The 27445-nt window shown below is 49.4% G+C and overlaps 2 protein-coding genes and 1 long non-coding RNA gene across 4 annotated transcripts; 1 reads left to right on the top strand and 2 right to left on the bottom strand.

Annotated features, from left to right (window-relative positions):
- Positions 1 to 88: 88 nt before the first annotated feature.
- LOC106988974 (5-hydroxyisourate hydrolase-like) lies at positions 89 to 2903 on the bottom strand. Its single transcript, XM_027076508.2, has 4 exons — positions 2774 to 2903; positions 2188 to 2327; positions 822 to 957; positions 89 to 361 (listed from the first exon to the last, which is right to left on the bottom strand). Exons 1-4 carry the CDS (start codon positions 2831 to 2833, stop codon positions 272 to 274), a joined length of 426 nt encoding a protein of 141 aa, XP_026932309.1. The 5' UTR covers positions 2834 to 2903; the 3' UTR covers positions 89 to 271.
- Positions 2904 to 4268: 1365 nt separating this feature from the next.
- Positions 4269 to 26231, bottom strand: LOC113604413 (cadherin-1-like). Its single transcript, XM_053210461.1, is given in 10 exon segments — positions 4269 to 5637; positions 5810 to 6926; positions 7129 to 7370; positions 16396 to 16578; positions 20189 to 20317; positions 21162 to 21260; positions 21263 to 21342; positions 23631 to 23775; positions 25274 to 25417; positions 25497 to 26231. Coding segments are annotated over 9 exon segments (1323 nt in total). The 5' UTR covers positions 25611 to 26231; the 3' UTR covers positions 4269 to 5637; positions 5810 to 6739.
- LOC113604415 (uncharacterized) lies at positions 6024 to 25213 on the top strand. Of its 2 annotated transcripts, none has more exons than XR_008293598.1 (5): positions 6024 to 6642; positions 7660 to 7887; positions 14215 to 14470; positions 14942 to 15109; positions 25161 to 25213. It is a non-coding gene; the product is annotated as an uncharacterized LOC113604415 (long non-coding RNA). The 2 variants fall into 2 exon arrangements; XR_003426355.2 differs by having other exon boundaries at positions 14942 to 19041.
- Positions 26232 to 27445: the final 1214 nt, after the last annotated feature.

The raw sequence follows: 27445 nt of genomic DNA, 5'->3' as shown, positions 1-27445 counted from the left end.
GTGGTGCCCTGACCACTTCCTTCCCTGCTGCCCTCCTTCCCACCTCGGGCCAGGGCAGCACCAGCCGAGCCCAGGAACCGCAGCAGCCTTGCAGATGCCATCACTGACTTTATTGACGCCTGAGACTCAGCGGCTACTGGAAATTGGGGGGCCAGAATCTCCCGCAGGGAGTGTGAACTGGTGCCCTCTGTTGAGGTGTCCCAGTGAGCTGTGGGGATGGGATTGATGCTCACAGGCCAGCAGTTGTCCGGAGGAGGCGATGGCTCAGCCACTAGCTTCCTCGATACGTGGTGTAGGACCACGGGCTCAGCAGCAGGGGCACATGGAACCTGTGGGTCTCGTTGGTGATGGTGAAAACGACCTGAGAAGCAGAGAGGGCACCGGGACAGAGTGAGGGTCTGGTGCAGCACACAGGCAGCCCAGACTGTGGACCGGGGGCAGAAGTTAAGTGGGGCTGGAGCCCCGAGGGCCAGATGAAGCCAGTGGAGAACTGGAAAATGGTGAGGGCTGCGGATGGGGCTGAATCCTCCCCCGGAGAAAGCCCTCGGCTTGGGGAACTCGAAGGATCCGCCCTGAACAGGGTCAGGTGAGTGCCTTTGTCCACAGGGGCTGAGTCACTTTTGGCCCTGCCCCACAGCTTTACCCAGGGACAGGGCAGGGATGGGTGTGTTGTGGTAAAATCCCCGGACACCTTCCGAGAGCTCAAAGCAGGTGAACTCACTGCTTGCCACCGCCCAGGGAGAGGTGGGACCAGCCTGCCCACTGCAGGAATCTTGGTGAATCACAGGCCTCCACCCCTCTGGCCCACCCCCGGCCCTCACCTCCACATACGGGTAGAAGCTCTCCTGCCCCCTCTTCTTCCAGTAGCCCTCAGTGTCAAAGGACAGCTTGTAGGTGCCTGCCTTCATCGGGCCTGGTGGCAGGAGCCCCGGGCAGCGGCCATCCGAGTCGGTGTAGCTGGAGAGAGTGGAGTCGGAGGGAGTGAGGAGTCACCCCTGCCTGGCTCTCCAGGGTCGGTCGGCCCATGGCCTCAGACGCCTCCACAACCTGAGTCACTGGGAATGCCCTGCAGCAGGCCACGTTCTAGGGCCTGGGGTCTAGAGCAGCTCGGGGACACCACTGCAGTGTCTTTTTAGGGAACTCCAGTACAGAGAAGCAGAAAAGGAAAAAAAAATCTATTCCATGAGCAACAATCCCTTTATACTGGCATATATTTTTCTAGATTTTCTCTATGCATAACTATGCTTATTCATAAACTTGGAAAAATACTCTAAAATGGATTGTTCTGTTCATACTGTTTGATAGCTTGCCCTTTTCATTTAATATATTGTGTGTGGCTTTCTGGATCAGTAACTGTCCCCAAACCCCCATCCTCATGGTGGCCTGTTTCCAGCTGTACCGAGTGTCTGAATGGAGGGTTCTGAGGGCCTGGCGCTTTGCTCACTGATTAGCCCCCAGTCACGTCTGGAAAGTTCTCCCATTGTTCCTGCCACCTGTGCTTTCAAGTTTCTGTGCTGCGACTGGGAGGAGCAGCATGTACCCACACAGTTTATGGGGGAGAAGTTGGGAATGGGTCTCTAGGACCCTGCGGGGGACTCCATATATTCCTTCAAGAACCTGGAACCCCAGCCTCTGCGAAGGGGCGGGGGATGAGCTCTCTGTCCTCAGGCCCTGAACCCTTGGGGCCCAGCCGTCCACTCCCACCACCAGAGGGAACCTGCCTCCTTCAGGAGACTCACAGGGCGGCCCCAGCGCTACAAGGCAGGGCCTGGGCTGGGCCTAATCCAGTGGAGCCTGGGGCAAGGGGCCAGGGCCTGCCGAGCCGCCCACCTTTTGCTTGCCTCTCGCTGCCTTAGTCTCCGCGACTATAAAAGGGGTAATTATGGAGCCTGGCCACAGGCTGTAGTGAGCATAAGAACACAAGAAAAGTGTTCAGTGCACTGTCTGGCACAAGGTTACCTGTTAATCACGGTGACAGTGAGGCGTTCAGATGACACTTCAGGCCTCAGCCAACCCTGCCCTCAGGGAGAGGCAAGCCCTGGCTCCCGGCCCAGTTGGCACTGGGGCTGTGAGGCTGCACGAGTGTGTTCTTTGGCCCCGAGGCTGAGGGGACCATAGCACGGTGGTCAGCACTGCCATCCAGCCCACACTTCCTGGCTATCTGGACTCTGTGACCCTCAAGCCTACCTTTTTCTCAGCTCCGTCCACTGCTGGCCATGGTCCTCGAGCCTGGACAGACGGAGGCAGAGGCCCTGGGCTGGGAGCCCTGAGGCCGTGTCCAGCACATGCGTGGTCAGCGGGCTGCTGACCAGCTCCATGCCTCTGCCCTGAACCACGAGAGAGGGACAGGGATGAGCGTGTGGGGCCCAGCCCTGTGTCCGCACTGGCGTAGAGACCGCAGCCTCGGAGTAAACAGCCCCAGAGGACAGAGTCCCCAGCTGCCCCTGGACCCTGGAGGGGGCGGGGTTGGGCTGGCGTCCCTGAGTCAGCTACGTGAGGCTGTGGGGCCAAAACACTGAAAAACGCTTCATAAACAATGCTGGTCTGACCCCCATTCCCCCACACTAGACCCTACTAGGGCCCCCTCCCCTCCGCCCAGCCACTGCAGGGCATCTCCACACACGGGCTTCCTTCTCCAGCCAGTCAGTGCGGGCAGGGGCTGGCCAGACCCCACCTCCTCGTTCTCCCAGAGCCCCTGGCTCATGCGCCACTTCGGACCTTAGCCCCCAGGCCGCGACGAGCCAGGAACCCAGCGTCCGGACCCGCCCCCTACCTCTGAGGAGCCCAGGTGTCGCTGCAGCGCCCGCAGTCGCGGAGCGGCCCCCGAACTCATGCCGGAGCCGCCCACGTCCACCACCCCTAGAACGGTGGTCCTGAGCGGCGGTCCTGGGTCGCAGGTAACCTGCCCGAACCCGCCCCTGCCCTCACCCTGGCCCCTCCCAGGACCCGAGGGCCACGTGTCGGGCCAAACCCAGGTGGGGGGCGCGGCGCGGTGGGGGGGAGGGCGGCTACACCTCGGTGTCCACCAGGGGTGTCCGAGGGGGCTTCGCTGCGGAGCTCTGGCGTGGCGACGGGGGCGCACAGACCTGCGGGGGCCGCGGAGGCTCCTCCCAGGGCCGGAAGTGAAGTTGAGGGCACCGGCGGGAGGTGGGGTTTGGGGCGGGGCGGGGGGCGCGGGGGCGGAGGGGGGAGGGGCGTCCGTTCCGGGTCTGTTGCGCCGCAGGCGGGGCGGGGGCGGGACGAGTGGGTCCAGCGGAGATCAGCGTGGGCCGCGGGCTGCCATGACTGCCCTGACGGCCCTGAGAGACCACGTGACGGTGCCTCAGTTTCCTGTCCGGTTCTGTAAAACCCTCGGCAGTAACTCCCAAGGCTGAGACGAGGCGAAGCTGTCTACCTACCTCTCTTCCCTTACGCCCCTGTGGCCCCCCCACCTCTAGGGAGGCTCTGCACACTGACAGCTTAGGGTCTGGGAGAGAGGAGCAAGTGACAGAACTGAGCGGACGGGTACCAGTCCATCGCCATATTGAAGTTCTTGCACATAAAATATTTTATGTAACATAAGTAAGGGCACTCTATATTTAACATCTGGAAAGGTCTACACCACCATGTTGGTTGACTGGTTGTGTTGCTCTAGGTAGGGAACCTTTTTCTTGCTGTCAAAGGGCATTTTCCAACTACTGGATGGTGAGCATGGACTATGTGTAGGTTAAGAATCACACCCCTCCAAGTCAGGGAAGGAGACCCTCCTAGCAAAGTTGGGAGTGTGCTGGTTACACCTACTTTGGAGTTAATTAAGAGATCTCTATTTGCGGGGCTCCTGGGTGGCTCAGTCGGTGGAGCCTCGGACTTTGGCTCAGGTCATGATCTCGCGGTTTGTGAGTTTGAGCCCCAAGTCGGGCTCTGTGCTGACGGCTCAGAGCCTGGAGCTGGCTTCGGATTCTGTGTCTCCCTCTCTCTCTGCTCCTCCCCTGCTCACGCTCTGTCTCTCTCTCAAGAATAAAGATTAAAAAAAAAAAAGAGTATCTATTTGAGGGGTGCCTGGGTGGCTCAGTCAGGTGTCCGACTTCCTCCTGGGTCATGATCTCACTGTTCGTGGGTTGGATCCCCGCATCTGGCTCTATGCTGACAGCTCGGAGCCTTGAGCCTGCTTCCGGTTCTGTGTCTCCCTCTCTTTCTGCTCCTCCCCTGCTCATGCTCATGCTCTGTCTCTGTCTCTCTCTCTCTCTCTCTCTCTCTCTCTCAAAAAGAAATAAACAAAATTATTTTAAATAAAAAAAAATATCCATTTGAGATTTAAACACACATGACGTTTGGCTGGGATTATGTTTACAGGAGCTAACCCCAAAGAGAGGCTCACACCTGTTTTGCCAACACCCGTGGGTACGATGGATGAGAAACAACCAGATGTCTCCACTGGGGACAATTAAATAAATGAGCTCTGTTAACAGACCGGCATGCTCTGCAGCCCATTAAAGAGAATGAGGTCCATTTGCGTGTAACAGTGTCCCGGAGTAGTAGCCGCAAGGCATGACACGGGGTGTAAACAGGGGGAGGCGTCTATAGCTTTCTGCTCTGAATGTGTGTATAGCTTCAGCTACATTAAAAGCTTTGCTCACTTAATCCTCACGGCTACCTCATGATGTAAGTATTATTAACCCCATTTCACAGAGGAGGCACAGAGAGGCCAAGACCTGGAATACTTTCTAGTATGCTACCAGCAGACTTACACCAGCGGCCACTCTGGGACAAGCAACTGTGGATGGGGTTACTTATTTTTGCTCTTTAACCTTTCTTTGAGCTCTTAGATCTTTTATTTTTGTACTCTTAGAATCTCTAAGTCGTCTCAACTGCCATAAGTAAACTGACAAGAACAACAATGAAGCCTTTGTGGGGTGTGCCCTGTAACTCCCTTTCTAGAGACCCGACACTCTTTGCCCCAAGAGAGAACTTAGTGGCCGGGAGAGAAGGTGGGGGGAAGGGAGTTGTTGCAGTTCCTTCCAGGGCCCCTCCAGGGCCCGTTCCCCATCCTGCCTCCACCCAGACGGGAACTTCAGTGTCTAGGGCCCCTGCCCCTTTCACAAGTCACTTGAGACCCTCAGCCCCTGCCTGGCATCCTGGCAGCCAGCCCTCTCTGAGAACCAAGATTATCATGGGGACATTGCATACTGGGAACTTCCCTAATGAGAAGGTGACAAGGTCCCTTGTGGCACCTCTAGGCAAATTAGAATAAGGTGCTTCATCTTCAAGGTCCTCATCTACCAGAAAATTGTCATAGTAAATGTTTAAATGGCTCATCTGTGGATTCAAAGTTATAACATTTGAAAACACTTAAAAATGATAAAAACACTTGCAGTGTGAGGCATATATGTATCAAGTCAGTGCACGGTCTGATTGGCTGTGCACGGTGCCTTGCCGATCCTGGTGACAAGGCTGGATACTCACCTGGGAGCTCATCTTGACAACCCATGGGGACCCTAGAAAGGCAAGCGTTTGGCGAAAGGGCCTGGTGGCCCATACTTACAGCCTCAGGCTCTCGTCCCCGCCGGCAGATGGAAAGGTACTGTGAGTCTGCCACTGGACAGTCTGTGTGAGAGAAAGTGAGGAGAAGGGTCCTGGTCCCCATGGCTGGAGGTTGCCCTAAGGGGGAATGGGACAGAGGAGATCAGACCCTACAATTGTGAGCCGCTACAGTTCCTCCAACTTAAACACCGTCCCATGAGGTCTGCTGTGCCCCCCCGGGGCCCCTCCCCATGGTCCTATCTCTCACTGGGTGACTGAGCCAGCCTGAAAAGGGGCTGCTTGATCTTACCGTTTATCTCCTCTCTAATCTAACTCTAAACGCAGCTTCGGGGCGCCTGGGTGGCTCAGTCGGTTGAGCGTCTGACTCCGGCTCAGGTCATGATCTCGCAGCCTGTGAGTTTGAGCCCCGCATCGGGCTCTGTGCTGATGGCTCAGAGCCTGGAGCCTGCTTCGGATTCTGTGTCTCCCTCTCTCTCTGATGCTCCCCCGCTCATGCTCTGTCTCTCTCTCTCTCTGTCAAAAACAAATAAAACATTAAAAAAAAAATTTAAACGCAGCTTCTGCACAGCGCCCTGAGTACTCACTGGGCCCTTAGCACCACCATTTATGGGTACGGTTTGCCAGGTGCTGGTGGCCACAGGCAACGTGACCTGAGCAGGGTCTTATGAGAGTGTGTGTGTGAGTGTGACAATTCGTGTGAATGTGTATGATGCGTGCGTGTGCACGTATGAGCTTGTGAGTCTGCATGGATGTTAGTCTGTGGGAGTGTGCATGAGTGACTGTTTTAATGTGATCTATGTGAATGTGATTGTGCACATGTGAGTGTGCAAATGGGTATTTGTTGAAGGTGTGTGTGACATGGGCCTGTATGTGTGCACTTTGTCCCTTAGGGTGTCTGGAGGCAGATCCTGCCACTCTCTTCCCAGCGTGGGTGGTGCTGTGCCCACGGTCACCTTTGCTGTAACACAGCAGCCAGGCTGGACCCCCTGAGTGATTTTGCTCGGAAGCCTGGACAGCCTGGCTCAAGCCCGTCCTTGCCCCCTGGGATGCTGGGAGGATCGTTTTCACTCCTCAATCCTGTGTTTTCATTGCAATCTCAATCCTGTGTTTTCAGTAAAACAGGTAAGAGAACACAGTCCCTCCTCGTCAGCTTCTGGGAAAGATGTGTTGAGATAATGTACGCAAGCTCAGCCGCAACGTGGAGCTGGGCATCAGAGCATCACATCAACAGAGGGATGTGGCCCAAAGATGAAACATCCAAGCCCCTGCCGTTGTCTACAGCTATGACAACAGCCGAAAATGTGTGGTTCTCCATGCTGTCCTCGTGCAGACTGGCTCGAGTGGAAATGACGCCTGTTTCTGAGTTGATGTCCAGCTGATGGCTGGGATCGTGCCCTATCTGGTACCTGAAAGGGACAAACCCTCGTTCTTACAGGGCTGGGGCCATGTGTCCCCCAACCACCCTCCTGGGGCATAATGAGCTACTGGGGGCTGACAAATTTAAGTATTTCCTCCGGCCAGCTCTCCAGGCACGTGGCTGGGTCTCAGCCCTGGGTGCCTTGAGCAGGTCCGAATGGCAGCAAGGCCAAGCCACACCTCCAGTCCTACCTGATTTCCTGAGAGCGGAAGCTGTCTGGGTCCTGGGCCCTGTAGGATGTGATCTCCTGGCCCACACTGATGTCCTTGGGCATTTCCACCATCTGTATCAGGGGTACAAAGACAGGGGCCTCATTCACGTCCAACACGTCCACGGTGACCGTGGCCATAGAGGTGAAGAGAGATGCCAAGGGCACTGCATCCACCACTGTCACGTAAAGGACGTACTGCTGCGTGGTCTCAAAATCCAAGCCCTGAAGAACATAGCAGAGGGCGGTCAGGGGACTCAGGCACATAGCTTTCCAGGACTTGGCACAGGAGGCCTCCCTTTTGCTGGCCTGCAAGAGCGCTCAGGCCCTGGCTTGCTACCCTCTGCCTGTCTTGAGGGAAGGCCACAGCTTGGTATGGCGGGCTGTGTTCCAAAGATGGCCACAGAACATCACCCTTCACACGTGCTTTCCTGAGCGCATCACCCAGAAGCGGGGCCCACGTCCCCTTCCCGTGAACCCCAGCAGGCTTCCATCGTGGTTTCTCCTACTGCAGGTTGCCAGTGTCATGCATTCTGACTTCAAGGCTTTGTCACCCAAGATGAGGCGCCCTGCCGTTGCTCACTGGAGCGTGAAGTCAGAGAGCCCTGAGGTCACCATGCTATGAGGAAGCTCATTTGAGCCCCCGGCCTCCAGTCCTGGTCACCTCCAGTCCTGGCCACAACTGTGGGAGAGACCCTGACTCAGAATCACTGAGTCTTTCCTGAATTCATGACCCATGGAGGTAAAAAACTGTTCCATTTTTTAAGCCACTGAGTTGTGTGTGGGGTGATTTGTTATGTAGCAATAGTGGCTGGTATAAGGAGCAACCAGAAAGCTCCCGTTTCTGAGCTTTGTAGGCCAGTTCTCATTTCAAAGAACTGTGGTAGAGGTTTCATATCATCATGCACCCCTGGGCTAGTCCTGAGCCAGAACTCCCCGACGGCCACGTGTGCCCAGCCGTGTGAGTGCACTGGGGTAGAAGGCCCAGCCCCTGCCTCAGCATGGACATCATCCCAACCACGAATCTCAGAATTCCCTCTGGCCGAGGCTGGCCTGACCCGAGTCCTATTGGCAGGGCAGAAGCGGCCATGACAGGGAGTGCTCTGTGCTGAGCCGGCGCTTGGATACTTCGCACTTAACATAGCAGTGAAGAGGGGGACTGTGGTGAGGGTTTTGGCTTTGCCGCTTACTGTGCAGCCCAAGCAGGTGACCTCACTGCTCTGAGCCTCATTTTCCCCATCGTCGCCTGTCCATAATTGCAGCACTTCCCTGCTGGAGTGAATACTGAGTGTGTTAGTACATAAACAGCCCGTGGCACTTCTTGGGACCCTGTGTTAGCTCTCTGTTTTATTATCCTGCACAGGGACAACATGGGTGGTGGGCCCTGAGCAGAATTATCTGAAAGAGTCCCCAGATGGTTGGGCCAGGAGTCAGCTGGGATTGGGTTCTCCTGACTTAGGCCTCGGCACCACCCGCAAGGCATGTGGTTATTCCCAAGGGGTCGATTTGCCGCCTGCTGGCACAATACTCCGGTTTCATGCAGGTCGACAAATGTTCTGGGGCATGTCCTTGGTGGAGTTCTTGATTTTTAGCCCTTCTGTCCCCCAGCCTTGTCGAGATGCCGCCTTTGGCCTTTTCCATGTTTATTCTAGGCGTCCTGGTATTCTGGCACAGGAGCAGTAAGTGACTGCTCCCTCCCCAGTCACTCCTCAGCCAAGCAGAAGTTCCTGAGTTTGTCCTTCTCCCCCATGACTCCTTACATTCCCTCTTGGTTTTTTTATTTTAATTTTATTATTATTTTTTAAATTTACAGTCAAATTAGTTAGCATATACTGCAACAATGATTTCGGGAGTGGATTCCTTAGTGCCCTTACCCATTTAGACCATCTCCCCTCCCACAACCCCTCCAGTAGCCCTCTGTTTGTTCTCCATATTTATGAGTCTCTTCTGTTTTGTCCCCCTCCCTGTTTTATATTATTTTTGCTTCCCTTCTCTTATGTTCATCTGTTTTGTCTCTTAAAGTCCTCATATGAGTGAGGTCACATGGTATTTGTCTTTCTCTGACTAATTTCTTAGCATAATACCCTCCAGTTCCATCCATGTAGTTGCAAATGGCAAGATTTCATTCTTTTCGATTACCGAGTAATACTCCATTGTATATGTATACCACATCTTCTTTATCCATTCATCCATCGATGGACATTTGGGCTCTTTCCATACTTTGGCTATTGTCGATAGTGCTGCTATAAACATTGGGGTGCATATGTCCTTTCGAAACAGCACACCTGTATCCTTTGGATAAATACCTAGTAGTGCAATTGCTGGGTCGTAGGGTAGTTCTATTTTAATGTTTTGAGGAACCTCCATACTGTTTTCCAGAGTGGCTGCACCAGCTTACATTCCCACCAACAGTGCAAAAGAGTTCTTTCTCTGCATCCTTGTCAACATCTGTTGTTGCCTGAGTTGTTAATGTTAGCCATTATGACAGGTGTAAGGAGGTATCTCATTGTGGTTTTGATTTGTATTTCCCTGATGATGAGTGAAGTTGGGCATTTTTTCGTGTGTTTGTTGGCCATTTGGATGTCTTCTTTGGAGAAGTGTCTGTTCATGTCTTTTGCCCATTTCTTCACTGGATTATTTTTGGGGGGGGTGTTGAGTTTGATAAGTTCTTTATAGATTTTGGATACTAACCCTTTATCTGATATGTCGTTTGCAAATATCTTCTCCTATTCTGTCGGTTGACTTTTAGTTTTGCTGATTGTTTCCTTCGCTGTGCAAAAGCTTTTTATTTTGATGGGGTCCCAGTAGTTCATTTTTGCTTAGTTTCCCTTGCCTCTGGAGACGTGTTGAGTAAGAAGTTGCTGCGGCCAAGATCAAAGAGGTTTTTGCCTTCTTTCTCCTCGAGGATTTTGATGGCTTCCTGTCTTACATTTAGGTCTTTCATCCATTTTGAGTTTATTTTTGTGTCTGGTGCAAGAAAGTGGTCCAGATTCATTCTTCTGCATGTCGCTGTCCAGTTTTCCCATCACCGCTTGCTGAAGAGACTGTCTTTATTCCATTGGATATTCTTTCCTGCTTTGTCAAAGGTTAGTTGGCCATACGTTTGTGGGTTCCTTTCTGGGTTCTCTATTCTGTTCCATTGATCTGAGTGTCTGTGCTTGTGCCAGTACCATACTGTCTTGCTGATTACAGCTTTGTAATACAGCTTGAAGTCCGGGATTGTGATGCCTCCTGCTTTGGTTTTCTTTTCCAAGGTTGCTTTGGCTATTCGGTGTCTTTTCTGGTTCCATACACATTTTAGGATTATTTGTTGTCGCCCTGTGAAGAATGTTGGTGTTATTTTGATAGGGATTGCATTGAATATGTAGATTGCTTTGGGTAGTATCAATATTTTAACAATATTTGCTCTTCCTATTCAGGAGCATGGAATCTTTTTCCATTTTTTTGTGTCTTCTTCAATTTCTTTCATAAGCTTTCTATTGTTTTCAGTGTATAGATTTTTTTACCTCTTTGGTTAGATTTATTCCTAGGTGTTTTATGGTTTTGGTGCAATTGTACATGGGATCAATTCCTTGATTTCTCTTTCTGTTGCTTCATTGTTGGTGAATAGGAATGCAACTGCTTTCTGTGTGTTGATTTTATATCCTGCCACTTTGCTGAATTCATGGATCACTTCTAGCAGTTTTTTGGTGGAATCTTTAGGGTTTTCCGTATAGAGTACCACGTCATCTGCGAAGAGTGAAAGTTTGATCTCCTCCTGGCCAATTTGGGTGCCTTTTATTTCTTTGTGTTGTCTGATTGCAGAGGCTAGGACTTCCAATACTATGTTGAATAACAGTGGTGAGAGTGGACATCCCTGTCTTGTTCCTGACCTTAGGGGGAAAGCTCTCAGTTTTCCCCCATTGAGGATGATATTAGCATTGAGTCGTTCATATATAGCTTTTATGATCTCGAGGTATGATCCTTCTATCCCTACTTTCTTGAGGGTATTTATCAAGAAAGGATGCTGTATTTTGTCAAATGCTTTCTCTGCATCTATTGAGAGGATCATGTGATTCTTGTCCTTTCTTTTATTGATGTGATCAATCACATTGATTGTTGTGTGGATATTGAACCAGCCCTGCATCCCAGCTATAAATCCCACTTGTTCATGGTGAATAATATTTTTAATGTATTGTTGGGTCTGGTTGGCTAATATCTTGTGGAAGATTTTTGTGTCCAGATTCATCAGGGAAATTGGTCTATAGTTCTCCTCTTTTGTGGGGTCTCTGTCTGGTTTTGGAATCAAACTAATGCTGGCTTCATAGAAAGAGTTTGGAAGTTTTCCTTCCATTTCTATTTTTTGGAACAGCTTCAAGAGAATAGGTGTTAACTCTTCCTTAAATGTTTCTTAAAATTCCCCTGGAATTTCCCCTGGAAAGCCATCTGGCCCTGGGCTCTTGTTCTTTGGGAGATTTTTGATTACTAATTCGATTTCTTTACTGGTTATGGGCCTGTTCAAATTTCCTATTTCTTCCTGTTTCAGTTTTGGTAGTTTATATATTTCTAGGAATTTGTCCATTATTTCCAGATTGCCCATTTTATTGTCGTATAATTTCTCATAATATTCTCTTATTATTGTTTTTATTTCTGCTGTGTTGGTTGTGATCTCTCCTCTTTCATTCTTGATTTCATTTATTTGGGTCCTTTCTTTTTTCTTTTTGATCAAACTGGCTAGTGGTTTATCAATTTTGTTAATTCTTTCAAAGAACCAGCTTCTGGTTTCATTTATTTGCTGTTCTTTTCCCAGCTCTTTAAGGTGTAAGGTTAGGTTGTGTATCTGAGATCTTTCTTCCTTCTTTAGGAAGGCCTGGATTGCTGTGTACTTCCCTCTTATGACCGCCTTTGCTGTGTCCCAGAGGTTTTGGGTTGTAGTGTTATCATTTTCATTGGCTTCCATATACTTCTTAATTTCCTCTTTAACTTCTTGGTTAGCCCATTCATTCTTTAGTAGGATGTTCTTTAGTCTCCAAGTATTTGTTACCTTTCCAAATTTTTTCTTGCAGTTGATTTCGAGTTTCATAGTGTCGTGGTCGGAAAATATGCATGGTATGATCTCGATCTTTTTGTACTTGATTTGTGTCCCAGTATGTGGTCTATTCTGGAGAATGTTCCATGTGCACTGGAGAAGAACGTATATTCTGCTGCTTTAGGATGAAATGATCTGAATATCTCTGTTAAGTCCATCTGGTCCTGTGTGTCATTCAAAGCCATTGTCTCCTTGTTGATTTTTTGATTAGATAATCTGTCCATTGCTGTGAGTGGGGTGTTGAAGTCTCCTACTATTATGGTATTACTATAGATGAGTTTCTTTATATTTATGATTAATTGATTTATATATTTGGGTGTCTCACATTTGGTGCATAAATGTTTACAATTGTTAGGTCTTCTTGGTGGATAGACCCCTGGATTATGATATAATGCCCTTCTGCATCTCTTGATACAGTCTTTATTTTAAAATCTAGATTGTCTGATATAAGTGTGGCTACTCTGGCTTTCTTTTGTTGACCATTAGCATGATCGATGGTTCTCCATCCCCTTACTTTCAATCTGAAGGTGTCTTTAGGTCTAAAGTGGATCTCTGGTAAACAGCATATAGATGGATATTGTTTTCTTATCCATTCTGTTACCCTATGTCTTTTGATTGGAGCATTGAGTCCATTGACATTTAGAGTGAGTACTGAAAGATATGAATTTATTGCCATGATGTTGCTTGTAGAGTTGGAGTTTCTGGTGGTGTTCTCTGGTCCTTTCTAGTCTTTGTTGCTTTTGGTATTTATTTATTTATTTATTTAATATTTTCATCTTTTCTCCTCTGAGAGAGTCCCCCTTAAATTTTCTTGCAGGGCTGGTTTAGTGGTCACAAACTCCTTTAATTTTTGTTTGGGAAACTTTTTATCTCTTCTATTTTGAATGACAGCCTTGCTGGATAAAGAATTCTTGGCGGCAGATTTTTCTAATTCAGCACATTAAATATATCCTGCCACTCCTCTCTGGCCTGCCAAGTTTTGTCAAAAGGTCTGCCGCAAACCTGATCTGTCTTCCCTTGTAGGTTAAGGACTTTTTTTCCCTTGCTGCTTTCATGATTCTCTCCTTGCCTGGTATTTTGTGAATTTAACTATGATACGCCTTGTTGATGGTCGGTTTTTGTTGAATCTAAAGGGAGTCCTCTGTGCTTCCTGGATTTTGATGTCTGTGTCTTTCCCCAGGTTAGGAAAGTTTTCTTTTATGATTTGCTCACATAACCCTTGTACCCCTCTCTCTCTCTCTTCCTCTTCTGGGACCCCTATGATTCTGATGTTGTTCCTTTTTAATGAGTCACTGGTTTCTCTAATTCTTAAATCGTGCTCTTTTGCCTTAATCTCCCTCTTTTTTTCTGCTTCATTATTCTCCATAAGTTTGTCTCTGTATTGCTGATTCTCCATCCTTGCTGCCGCTGCATCCATCCGTGATTGCAGCTCAGTTACAGCATTTTTTATTTCATCCTGACTAGTTTTTACTTCTTTTATCTCTGCAGAAAGTGATTCTAATCTATTTTCAACTCCAGCTAGTATTCTTATTATCATGATTCTAAATTCTGGTTCAGACATCTTGCTTGTATCTGTATTGGTTAAATCTCTGGCTGTCATTTCTTCATGCTCTTTCTTTTGGAGTGAATTCCTTTGTTTCATCATTTTGAAGGGAGAAAAGGAATTACTGAGGTAGAAAAAATTAAAATAAAAAAATAAAATTAAAAAATTAAACACACACACACACACACAAAATCGAATACGTGATGCTAGATCCTAGGTGTGTTTTGATTGTTGAAAGTGGCTTGATAGGTTAGATAAAAAGGGGGGGGGGAAAGGAAATCGTTTGAAAACTTGAAAAAATGAATACACTGAAGTAGACTAAAATGAAATGATGGAAGTAAAATAGAATTTGAAAAAAATTTACACAAAAGTAAAGAATATAGTAGAAAAAATTAAAGAAAAATATTTTTAATAAAAATTGAAAACAAAAATGAATTTTTTCCCTTTCTGTTTTCAAGAAAAAGAAAAGAAACAAAAAAGAGAAGAAAAAATAAAATTGAATAGATGGACCTGCTAACAGATTGAAATACGACTGAAATTACTTCGTTTTCCTGTAGAAGGCAGACTATGAAGCGCTTTATAGTCCATAAACCAAGCCGGTGGTGAGCCTTGTGTTCTTGAAGAGCGAAGTTGGCCCAGTTGGGCGGGGCTCGCTGTAACAGCTCCGCTCTCCACTAGATGGCGCTGCTAGCCTACTGGGGTGGAGTGTTGCAGGTGGGTGCGAATGCGCATGTGTGGGAGTGGTGAAAATAGCGCCGCCCAGCTATCCAGCCTGTTCTCCCAGATCAGCAATCGCGCACCGGTCCTCTGTCTTCAGCTCTCATCCACTCCCTGCTTTTTCACTCTCCGTGACCAGGCCCCAGTCCGTAACTCTCTCCTGAGTTTTGTCTTAGACGCGGCTGTTTTCCCTGGCCCCTTATTTCCGAAAGATTGCGGCTTTGACCCGTTCCGCCCCTCTGCGGGAGGGTCTCACCGAGCAATGGCCGAATGAGCAATGGCCGAATGTCGGCTGCACCCAGGAGCTCCTGCTGGACCCCGCTGTTGCCGGTACCCCCAGACTGCGGCCAGGTGCCAGGCCGCCCCCAAAAAAGTTCACGAGACAGTGTAGCAGCAGTGTTTTAGGGACCATGGAAAATCACAACACACACGTGGCACCAGGCTTCACCCTTAATGACCTTGTTCCAGCACCAGCGATTGTGGCCGTTCTCTGGGGTCTTCTGCGACCAGGTGGCCTCAACAGTCTCTACCAAATGTTCTTCCAGCAGTGGAACCACTTTTTCCCGTGTGGCCCAAGAACCTCCCGGACTCCACTCTGCTCCTGGGGATTCACACTTCCGACCCGAGCACCACCAGGTATGGAGCTGTGGAGTTTCAGACTCTGCATTCCCCTTGTTTACAGTCTTAATGGAATTTAAACCCTCGCCTTTCTCCTTTTTTAGTTCAGTCCCTGTGGCTGTTTCTAATTTTCCGCTTTCTCTCCAGCTGCTTTTGGGGAAGGGTGCTTTTCCCGTATTCTCCCCCCTCCCCAGTCTCCGTCCTCTCTCTGCCCGCAGAAGCACCTCCCTTCCCGCGGTTTCTCTCTCCCCCAGTTCAGCTCTCCACGCCGCATCCCTGCTGAATTCTGTGGTTCAGGTTGTGCAGATTGTTGTGTTAGTCCTCCAATCAGTTTTCTAGGTGTGCAGGATGGCTTAGTGTTGGTCTGGCTGTATTTCATGCATGCGAGACACACAAAAAACTTCCATGCTGTTCCACCATATTGGCTCCCTCCCTCCCCTTCTTGTTTTTTTTTTTTTGTTTGTTTGTTTTTGTTTATTTTTTTATGTTTGAGAGAGAGAGCGAGCGAGAGCGAGTGCATGGATGTGCATGTGCGCATAAGCGGGGAAAGGGCAGAAACAGAGAGGGAGAGAGAGAATCCCAAACAGGCTCAGGACTGCCAGCAAGGAGCCCAATGTGGGGCTTGAACTCTCCAACCATGAGATCATGACCTGAGCCGAGATCAAGAGTCTGACACTTAACTGACTGAGGCGCCCAGTTGCCTATCTTTTTGTTTCTCTCTCTCTTTTTGATAGTTTATCTTCAGTTTATCTGGGGGAATGGGGAGTAGATGGTTCCAGGCCCCTGTGCCCACTCTGAAGACCACTGTGGCTCAGGGGACCTGGCTTCCTGCCTCTAGGGGTAAAGCAACAGTTCTAAGCATAAGGGAAGGGAGACAAATGTCTCAGATGAGACGACTGCTCAGGCATTGCTCACAATGACTCTGGAGGCCTGAGTCCTCTATTCTTGAGCCTCCTGTTCTCTCCCCACTTCCTGTCCCACTCACCCCTTCTCAGTGCTTCTGGGGCCCCTCCCACTTTTGGAGGAACCCAAATGAAGACCCCTGTCCCAGTTTAGCTCTCTGAAAACATCCCAGGTTAGTGTTTTTCTGGGAAAAAGCTGTTAATTAGGCAGCATTTCTGAGGTCCAGGGTGATGGCATGGCTGTTTTGATGCAAGGACCGGGGGGGACCCCCATCGCAGTAGAAGGCCCCCACTGGGAAACTGCCTTCCTGGTGTGAGGAGTGTGGTGTCTGCTCCTGTCTTGGTTCAGGGTGGACAGAGCCAATCGATCATGGCGGCCACCTCCTTAGAACTCACACCTACCTTGGCTGTTTTCAAAAGGCCATTGTTGGTCTCCGGGTCCGTGGTGACAGTGTAGAGGCCTGCTCTGTCATTCAGGATGGAAAACACTGCCTTCCCTGCTGGAGAGCCTGGGGCATCTTCTCTCTTCACCTTCAGTCTCAGTATCCCTGCATCCACCTTGTTTTCAAACACCTGGCCCGTGTACTGCAAGAGAAGGACACAGACACTCATTCCTGACATCCTGTGTGGGGACCTGGGAAGCAGCCTGTGGCAGCCTCAAGGGATCTTCAGCAGGATGGGCCATGGTAGAAGGGTCTTTTCTTGAAGCGGGTGTCTGTTGGCCTGAGGGGCACCTGCAAAGGCCCTGCTCAGTACCCTGGACATGTGCGTCAGCGGTGGGGCTTCCAACAGCTCAGTGTCTACTTCCACTCTGTGCCAAAGGGACGGGAAAGGGTGAAACCGTGTCTCCTAGCTCCTGAAGCTTGGATCCCAAAGTGTGTATCAGCCGAGGAGGATATGTCCCCATGGCCAAGTGCAGCCATTCCGGGCTCTGTTCTCAGGTTGCAGCCACCGTGCGAAGCTCCTCAGATCCCAGCTGAGGCCATTAGCCCCGCAGGCTCAGGAGCCAAGCGAGAAGTTGGACCTAGAGTGGCTCCTCCAGCCTGTCCCCCGCACCTCGCTGTCAGGTCCCTTCTGACTCAGTCTCCATGGGGAGCAAGTGTCTCTGTCTTACATCCTGCACACGAGACTGTTAGGAGGGCTCTGCTGGAACACCTTCCAGGCTCAGGTGTGACCCTGACTCCAGCCCTAGTCACCTTGGGAGGGACGCTGGGTTTATTGCCCAGGACTCTGTGGATGATATGGTAACGTCTACAACTGTCTCTGCATTTCGGTTATAGGGAATTCAGGCATGTGAGCCTCTGCTGTTCTCTGTCTCTTTGTATCCTGGCGTACCTGTCTTGGGAACAAAGGACAGAGAAGGATGGGCTTCCTAATTGTAGCACGTCCAGCAGTGGGTTCAAAAGAATTAACTCAATTATTTTTCGGATACATCTTCCAGAGTAGAGACAGTGTGCTCTCTGAGGTCAGACTGGTTCCAATTCCAGCCCATGAATGAATTCCTATTAGCACCTTCCTGTACATTATTTACTGTGGTCCTCATATACCCCCAGAGGGCAAAATCACTGCCCCCCCCCCTTCCATAGATGATAAACACAGGGAGGTCAGACAACTTCTTCTCCATTCAACAAGGCTAACTGATCTGTACTGCTGTCAGGGTAGCACCAGTGGGAGCAGACAGACCATAATCTGTACTGCAGTTTAGGAGACCAGGGCTACTATCACCTCTGATTTTGGGGAGGGGCACAGAAACACTAAGGTCACAGCTACAGGACTGAGAAGGGGATGCTTGGGACCTAAATCCAAGGCCCACTGCCTTGAGCATATCCCTGGACTTTATGCCAAGGGTCTGGCCCATCTCCCCTGAGAGAAAGCAGCTCAGAGCCTGGGGCTCTAGACACCCAGGTGACCACCCTGTCACCATTCCCAGTGGCCTGAGCAGGGCCAGCCCATGGAATCCAGACCCCATGTCCCTGGGCTTAAGCCAGGTGACCACCAAACAGGTAGGCCTTGGTTAAACCCCTCAAGGCCTGCAGGCTTTGCCTGGAACCTTCATCATGACTCTCCTATGGCATTGGGCTGCTTAAGAGTGGGCAAGGGGGTCCAGCCTAATGGGGTCAGTGCCAGTTATTCTGTTATTCTCACTGTGTGATGCCCTGCTCTGTAATCCCTGCTACCTAAACAAATTCCAGCCAGGGGTGGCCGCATACCACATTCTGGCTGGTGAGGTCAAAGTGCAAGTCTACCTGGTGGAGGTTATGGTAAAAAGACACCCGGCATGGCTCTTGATCTCTTCCCTCCCTCTTCTAACTGGATCAGTGGTCTGGTGTAGCAGCCACCATGAAGACAAAACTCACAAGCTAAGGAAGATGGAACAAAAAGAAGGAATCTGTGTCCCTGTGTTGCCGCTTGGTGTGCCCGGAAGCTGGGGCCTTCTGTGTCTGGATTGTGTTACATAGAGCAGTAAACCCGTCATGGTTTTAAGCCAATCCTGTTGACTTTTCTGGGTGTGTAGATGAAAGGATGTCTGCCTCAGGAGGTTGAAATCATGCAGGTAAAATGTGTAGACATAAACTGCTCAGTAACTTGGAACTGACAGTTGTTCTTGGTTGGTCTGCACCCTGAGCAGGTACAGATACCTCTGTTTCCCAGTGAGACCCTACTGGTGTGACTGCTGCCTGAGTTAGCACTGAGAGCTGGGAGGTTCCTGCCCTACCCTGAGCCACTGGAGAGGCCCACATGGGACTGCCCACTGGGGCCCCACTGAGACACCGCCCTTATCACAGGAAGGATGCCTGTGCCCTGCCCCCGGCTCCACACCCTGTCTAGAGAGTCCTCTCAGGCCATTGCGATGGGGATTTGTGGTTGGAACACAGAGACTTTGATTCCATTCCAATTGTTGCCTCAACTGAGAATACATAAAGGCACCTGGGACCTTCCTTCCTTGAGGATATATCGAGGCAGCATTGCCAGGTGCACTGACGTGACACAAAGTGGCAAGAGGAAGGGACAGTCCTAAAGACCTGAACAAGTACAACAATCAAGATGGTGAGATGAGCTGAGAATGAGCTTTGGCAGGGGGTGGCAGGCAATGGGTTTGAGTGTGGTCTTCTCCGAGGAGGAGGGAAGTGCTGAGACAAGGGCATGACTGGTATGTTGAAAGACCAGCAAGAAAGCACAAAGGCCGGAGCTCAGGGAGGGCCAGTTGAGTAGTGAGGCCAGGGGAATGGGCAGGGGCTTGAGGGCCACAGGAGGGTCATGTGTCCCCTGGGAGAATTTCATCTCCCAAAGACCCGGAGTTTTTGTCTGTGTCATCACAGATGTCCCCATGCCTGGGATAGGACCTGGCCACAAGTAGGTACGAAGTAAATGTCCAATGGTTGAAGAGATAGAATGACTATGCAAATATGCACAGACAGAGTCAGGCTGCAGAGTGAGAATTAAACAGATGTATAAAGATGAGACAGTGTGAGGGAGAGGGACAGACAGACAAGGTGACTTGGATTCCTAGGGGTTTCCAGACACTGTTTTCTAGCCCTCATAAGGCTCAGCTGCCCCCAAGCCTGTCTGTCCCCCACTCTGTTTCTTTACAATAAACTCCTTCTATCCTTTTGCTCATCCAAGTGTCCTGTACCGCACGTCCTCAAAGAATCCCTGTGTCAGTTCCTGCCACCTGGGCTCGAGGTCTCTTTATTCTTAACCAGTGGGATGGGGCTCCCCGTGAACGATTGTGCCCCTAGGACAATGACATCTTGTCTGTGTCATGGACTCTGTCTTTCACACTCATCTGCCCATCTGAGTCACCACCTGGCCCAGAGCAAGCAGCCCTTTCCCTGGGACAGGGAGAGTTTCACCTTGGCTCACCACTCAAAGAAGCAAACTTTGGTGAATTCAGATCATCCCCTCCCAATACTGACCCATATACTGACAGTTTCCTGGATTGGGATCTGATCAATATATTCCCATTCCCAGCACTACACCTGGGAGTCCTGGGTCTCCTTCCGTTATGTGTGCAACACTTATGGGGGCGGGGGATGCTTGTATTTTCCTATTTTCATCAGAGAATGTGGTCCAGAGCGTTCTCAAACACAGCCAGGCTGAGGCTTGAATCATGACACTGCCTGTCAACACAGTGACACATAATTTACTGTAGAACATAGGTCACGAGACATCCATTGACTTTGGCTGGACTTACCAAAGTTGGGCTGAAGCCGGGAGGGTTAGCATTGCTGTGGGTGACTGTGATCACAGCTGTCCCTGTAGAACTGAAGCCTTCACCTTGGAGGTCAGCAGCTTGAATTGTCAGGGTGTATACGGAAGCGATCTGCAGACAAGCAGGTGGCAGTCAGCACTGGGGATGATAGATGCAGGTTTGGCTCATCTACCCAGTGGCACCCAGAGAGTAAATGTGGAACGCCTGAGGCAGCAAACCTGGCGGACCCTCCCTTCCAGTAAATGACTGGCTCCCGGGAGCGACGGTCCTGTCAGGCTCTCAAGGAGAGGCTGACATGCTGCCCCGTACCTCAGCTTTCACCTTGGCTCACCACTCAGAGAAGTCAACTTTGGTAAATTCGGACCATCTTCTCCCAGAACTGACCCAGGAGGAAAGTTTCCTGGATTGGGGTTTGATCAATATATTCCCACTCCCAGCACTACACCTGGGAGTCCTGGGTCCCCTTCAGTTATGTGTGCAACACTTATGGGGGCGGGGGATGCTTGTATTTTTCTATTTCCACCAGAGAATGTGGTCTGAATCCCTGGGAAACAGAATTATTTCATTTCGTCAGTTACAGGAATTGTCTTGTGGCTCACATTTCTAATTCACCCCAGTGATACCTTAGGGCTTGCTATATGCCCAGGGCTCAAAGTCAGCCAGGCGGGAGGCGGGGGGGGGGGGGGGGGGGGGGGGGCATCAGCGGGAACCCTGTCTGTGGCAGATAGATGCCTCTTCTGATTGGTTGGTTCATGGTCTAACAGTCAGGAGTCTCTTTTGATTGGTTGAGTGCCTATTCTGACTGGCTGGGAACCTGTTCTGATTGGCTGGTGTCTGCTCCGATTGGCTCATGTTTGTTCTGATTAGTCAGTGTTCTGACTTGTGCCCGAGCCTTACCAGCTGGGACAAATGTACATTTAACTGCACCACCTGGTAGCCCCTCTTGACCCCTGACTTGTTGGTCCAACCCAGAAGTGAGCACAGCGATGATTCCTGTGTCCTGGTTGATGGTGAGCATGTTGGGGTGAGGCACCGAGGGGTCTTGGCTGAGGTCTTGGCCGAGGGGTCAATGGCCGCATTGTAGGTGTTCTCATGGTCATCTGCGTCCGTTGCTGTGATTTGCATCACGGAGGTTCCTTCAAGGACAAAGGGGAGAAGAGTTGATGATCTCAACAGCTAACAACTGGCAGGGCAATACAAATTAACACAGAAATCTAAAATTAAATGTGTTCTTTTTTTGGTCTATTCACTATACAGGTGACAAAAGTACTTATCAAGTGGTATAAGTTCTAGTTCAAATAATTCACCAAATTATTATAATAATTTACAAATGATTTGTTTACTTTTTCCAGAAATCTTTAGGGTGTCTTTTAAAAATTTTTTTTAGTTATTTTTCTTTTTAAAGATGTATTTATTTATTTAAGTAATCTCTACACCCAACATGGGGCTTGAACTCAAGACCCCAACCGAGAACAAGAGTCGCTCATTCCGCTGACTGAGCCAGCCAGGTGCCCCAGGGCATCTTTTAAAAAATGTATTTTATTTTATTTTCTAAGTTTTTATTTTAATTCCAGTTAGGGGCGCCTGGGTGGCTCAGTCGGTGAAGCGTCAGACTTCGGCTCAGGTCATGATCTCGCTGTTTGTGAGTTCGAGCCCCGCGTCAGGCTCTGCGCTGACAGCTCGGAGCCTGGAGCCTGCAGCCTGCTTCAGATTCTGTGTCTCCCTCTCTCTCTGCCCCTCCCTGACTTGTGCTCTGTCTCTCTCGGTCTATCAATAAATAAATAAATAAATAAATAAATAAATAAATGTAATAAAAAAAATTAACAAAAATAAATTCCAGTTAGTTAAAATACAGTGTAGTATTAGTTTCAAGTGTACAATATAGTCATTCAAAAATTCCACACCTCCCCTGGTACTTATCTCGACAAGTGCAGTCCTTAATCCCCATCACCTATTTAACCCATCCCCCACCCCGCTCCCCTCTGGTAACCATTAGTGTGTTCTCTGTAGTTAAGTCTGTTTCTTGGTTTGCCTCCCTCTCTCTTTTGTCTTTAGGGCATCTTTTGACATGGCTGTCGCTGTGGGATCTTGTCCCTCATTAACATGATACTTCAGGGTGCTGAGATGTTATTAGGTGCTCAAGGGGAGGGTCAGGTGACCATTTCATATCTCATCTTTCCAGCTGTTCTACTGATCTCAGGCCTCTTGTGTCATTCTTCCTTCCCTGCCATTGTCAGGGGAGTCCCGTCTGGCCACTGGCCACACATCTGAGCTAGAGCCAAGCACGTAAGCCAGATGGAGGGAAGTGGTGAGAGAGTGGACAAAGGCAGGTGGGGGCAGTGTGTCATGGTAGCTAGAACCAAGCCTCTAGAGTTTGGTCCGCTGAGAGAACCTTAAACAGACCTGTCCCCTACGTGGGTGATCAGGAGACAGCTAGTGCTGGCCAGTGAGCCATGGTTTGTGGTAGGGCCAAAGGCAGCACGAAGATAGAAAATACAGAGAAGAGGAGGAAGAAAGCATTAGTGGCTGTTATGGCGGGCCAGAAGGGAGAAGAAAGCATCCATCATAATGTCATTTCACATGAAACACCCTGTGATTTTTCGGCTTCATTTATCTTCAGTCCGAGAGAATGAGGACCTCAACATCGATTCCCAACATGTCCGGTTGGAAGTTGTGAGCATGTGGTCCTGTCAGTGTTGCCTATGATGCCGTCATGGGATCCACAGGTTTAGTGTCATGTCTGGAAGTGTAACAACAGCTCCTCGATGTGTAAGTAAGAGCCTGTTGAAACCAGAGTGGCCCCCTAATCAAGAATAATCAGATTCGTGTTTGTAGGAGCATGTATTAGGAAATATGTAGGGAGAAATGGAAACTGACGCAGAAAGGGTGTGTCGAGGGAGCTATGAAGTGAGAACGGCCACAAGGGGAGGAGGGTCTGCCAGTGGCACCAGTTACAGAGATGCAGAGACCAGCAAATGCAGACAGGACATAGAGACAGAATTGAGGCAACCAGTGAGCATCACCTGGACAGTAGCAGACCCATGATTCCTGGACTTCCTTGGCCCCAAAAGGACCTTCTTGCTTTATGGTCCCTTTTGGCCCCTCTTTGTGGGATCCTTTCCACCTGTAGCCCTCCCCAGTCCTGACTTTTTTGAGCAAGCCTGAGAGGGTTTCTATTGCTTGAAACCCCACCCTAAAAAAATAAAAAAATAAAAAAAAGAAGAAAGAAAGAAAGAAGAACAAGTCATTGCAGTCCTTGATCTGTCCCTTCCAATCTCCAAGTGGAAACTCTCCATGCACTGGAGCCCAGGGTGTGGATTCGTAAGATCTCCTCTGGTTTTTACACTTTAGTTTCCCAGATTCTTTGTATCTCCCCTGATTTTACTGCCATGTGTCACTAAAGCCCTCCATTGTTCAAATTAACCTGGGTGGGCTCTTTCCATCACAGACGCCTCAAAGACCACCCGGGTGAATTCAGGCTTGTTGTCATTCGGGCCTACCACTGTGATCACAGTCTCCGTAGGCTCTTCCACAGCATTCCCAGTCGAAGACGCAGCATGAAAGAAAAGCTGAATAGCAATAAAGGTGCAGAAGAGGCCAGCCAGTGGGCATCTGTCCCACAGAAGGCCCGTTGCAGTGAGAAGCCACTTTCTTTGTCTCATGTTTCAGTTACCTGGGAGTCTGAGAAAACAGGACTTATTCCAACCTCGTTAATGTTAGTAAAGGTTGCATCTGTTGTCTCCTCAGTGTTTTCTGGTGTGATGCTCAGGGTCAAGTGCTAGCTGTCAGCATGCCCACCTCTTGCCTTTTCCCTAGAAATTGGCTCAGCCACGCACATTGCCTCCCACGCAGCTGGATGTGACCGTGTGACCACATTCTCATGGTGGGATCATGAGGACTGAGGGCTCTGATTTCTGCAGCACTTGTCTTTGTCCTTCTCAGGTGTGGAAGGTGGACCTGATGGGGAACTCACTTAGACTCTGTGAATGAGGGCAATGACCTTGGGAGGAGAGCAAATTGAGGCTCTATTTGGGTCTTGGTTTCCCTCAGAGGGGTATGGTGGAGAGTCTGCCGGACAAGACACCCCAGAGAGCTGTATTTAAGGGATGCTCAGCTGACATGCATTGAGAATTTACCCAGGACTAGTCGTTGTTCAAAGTGCTTTACATATATTAACCCAACAGCAAAGGGGGTTACTGAGGGGGTCACTACCACAGCCAGGGCTACAAAGTAAAGAAGTGTCAGAGCTGGGGTCTCACCATGAGTTGTTTCGCTCTGGATCCTACACTCTTAACATTTGGAGATTGTCTAGAATGTTCCAATCTAGAGTCACACAATGCGCTCGTTCTCTCTGCTCAGCCCTGTCTGGCCACTTTCTCTCCCCCTGCTGCACCTTTGTCTTTGCTGCAAGAGTCCTGTCTTTTTCCCCTCTAGAATGGGACTCTTCATTATGCGTCTTTGTAGCTAACAGCAGTGGCAGAAACTATAACAACAGTCTACATCTCCCCCCAGTATCGCTGTCTTCCCTGAGCTCAGAAGCTCGCATCTCACAGCCTCCTCACCTTAGTGAGTCTTGGAACTTGTCCACAGCTGCAGAGCTGGTTCTTAGGTTACAAATCCCAGATCTGTACCCCAGCTCTGCTCTGCTCTACCCTCTTAACCCTCCTGTGTGGTACCTGGAATATAATAGATGCTCAAAACATGTTCCATAAGTAACTTCAAAAATTCAGTGGCTGTTTGAAATGTTTAGCAAATGAGATGGCTGCCAGTGCTCCGGCCCCTACAGCCATATAGGAGACACTCGCAACATAGTGGGACTCCTGCTCTCTGTCCAAGGGCATTGTCACCTTTAGCCATCCTGTTTCTCTGTCCATTATAAACACACCACAAGGAGGTTTGTCAGCCCCCATGCCAGTGATGCTGTAGAAAACCTGGATTTTCTTGCCTTTGTCAGATTTGACCTGAAGACGACGCAGAAGCAGAAAAGCAAAAAAGGACCCCAGTCAGGTATGAATCCCTCTCCATAGGGAACCCTAGAACGAAACCAGAGTCCTCCCTTTGCAATACCTGAGCCACCATTTTTGGGAATGGGCCTTTTTCATTCTCTCTGATGGAGATGGGAGGGATAACCCAGTCTCTCTTCTGCCTTCTGAGACCGTAGTGGGCATGAGGGAACATCAGCACCTCCGTCTGGTGTCCAGAGAGAGTACCCTAAAAGGACAGGAGGTGAGGGACCATAGCACAGGCTTAACTGTTCAATGAAGCCGGCTCTTGTAAACACCCCACTGACCTGCTGGAGGGTCTTGTCGCCACGTAGATCTTTCACCACCAACCCCAGCTTCTGAGGTATCTTGGGAGACCCCTCACTAAAAGGCATCCATTGGGCAAGAAGCTGCAAAGCCATTGATGAAGCAGGTTCAGAACACAGGGGACAGTCTTCAGGACAATGCCCGTGGTCCAGCCTGGGTGTCACTACTCATTGTCTTGTTTCTTCCCAGAAAACAATGGCTTCCACCTCCACCATGGTCTCCAGGCTTTCCCAACACCATCCTGTGGACAGGAAGGCTGAGAGGGGTGCTCTGAGACATCATGGGAGGGGTTAGGTGGAGTGAACATATTCTTCCTAAACCCATGAGATCAGAGAACTTTCTTGAGGACTGAATACAGTGCATGTTTCAGTCTATACCAAAACTAGGCTAAACTCTGGTATACAAACTCTTTCTGGAAACACCTTTCATGTCCACCGACAGGGTGTTGGTTCAACCACAGCCCAATCCCGGACATGACGTAACAGTGAAAACTGCAAGCAAGGTGTTCAGGATATTTTGTGAAGGGAAAGAGGCAGGTGAGAAAGTTAGATAAAGTAAGATAAAGAAAGTAAGATAGGGGCTCTGGAGGGTTTGGAAAAGAAAAACGTGCAAATATCCAAGCGTGTGTGCAGTTATTTTTGTTCGATGAACAGAAAAGTTGTAACTTGCTGTATTAATTGATATTCCCTCTGAAAAATGAAATTATTTACTGGGTGGTTTTTATTTTCAGTATTTTCTTAACTTTTATTTATTTTATTTTATTTACTTATTTTTTAAAAAAAATCTTTATTTATTTTTGAGAGAGAGAAAGAGCATGCACAGGGGAGAGGCAGAGAGAGAGAGAGGGAGACATAGAATCCGAAGCAGACCAGGCTCCGAGCTGTCAGCACAGAGTCTGATGCGGGGCTCGAACCCACAAACTGCGAGATCATGACCTGGGTGGAAGTCGGATGCTTAAGCGACTGAACCACCCAGGCGCCCCGTATTTACTTATTTTTTAATGTTTATTTGTGTGTGTGAGAGAGAGGCAGGGAGGGGCAGAGAGAAAGCGGGGACAGAGGATCCGAAGCAGGCTCTGTGCTGACAGGAGCGAGCCCGAGCTCCATGTGGGGCTCAGACTCAGGAAATGCAAGATCCATGACCTGAGCTGAAGTTGGATGCTCAACCAACTGAGCTACTCAGGTGCCCCATTATTTTCAAAGATTTTATTTTATCTTTAATTTTTTTTGGTTTATTTATTTTTGAGAGAGAGGGAGAGAGTGTGAGTGCGGGAAGGGCAGAGAGAGAGGGAGACACAGAATCGGAAGCAGGCTCCAGGCTCTGAGCCGTCAGCACAGAGCCCGACGCGGGGCTCAAACTTGTGAACCGCGAGATCACGACCTGGGCTGAAGTCAGATGCTTAACCAACTGAGCCACCCAGGCGCCCCTAAAGATTTTATTTTTAAGTAATCTCCACACCCAAAGTGGGGCTCAAACTCAGGACTCAAGAGTCACATTTACTACCGATTGAGCCAGCTAGGCATCCCTGTGTTTTCTTAACTTTAAAAATCATAGCCACTGCATATTATCAGAAAACAACCAAGTTGTTGCTGTGAAGTATGAGAGCAGGGCACCTGGGTGGCTCAGTTGGTTAAGCGTCCGACTTTGGCTTGGGTCATGATCTCGAGGTTCCGTGAGTTCGGGCCCTGCATCAGGCTCTGTGCTGGCAGTTCTGAGCCTGGAGCCTGCTTAGGATTCCCTGTCTCCCTTTCTCTCTCTGCCCCTCCCCTGCTTGCACTCTGTCTCTCTCTCTCAAAAAATAAATAAACCTTAAGTTTTTTTTTTTTAAGTATGAGAGCTTGCAAAATAAGATCTTTTTTTTTTTTTCAACGTTTATTTAGTTTTTTTGGGACAGAGAGAGACAGAGCATGAACGTGGGAGGGGCAGAGAG

The sequence above is a fragment of the Acinonyx jubatus genome, chromosome E2 (genome assembly GCF_027475565.1).
Source record: "Acinonyx jubatus isolate Ajub_Pintada_27869175 chromosome E2, VMU_Ajub_asm_v1.0, whole genome shotgun sequence".
NCBI classification, from domain to species: domain Eukaryota; kingdom Metazoa; phylum Chordata; class Mammalia; order Carnivora; family Felidae; genus Acinonyx; species Acinonyx jubatus.
Note: the sequence above shows the minus strand (reverse complement) of the source record. Positions and strands in the feature narration are given on the sequence as shown.

What these genes read in the sequence shown, in the direction of transcription:
- LOC106988974 (XM_027076508.2), bottom strand. Translation starts at nt 2,833, where the DNA reads ATGAGTTCGGGGGCCGCTCCGCGACTGCGGGCGCTGCAGCGACACCTG. An exon ending in TGGACGGAGCTGAGAAAAAG is followed by an intron (nt 958 to 2,187) that starts GTAGGCTTGAGG and finishes CACTCTCTCCAG; the next exon opens with CTACACCGACTCGGATGGCC. An exon ending in GCTTCTACCCGTATGTGGAG is followed by an intron (nt 362 to 821) that starts GTGAGGGCCGGG and finishes TCTGCTTCTCAG; the next exon opens with GTCGTTTTCACCATCACCAA.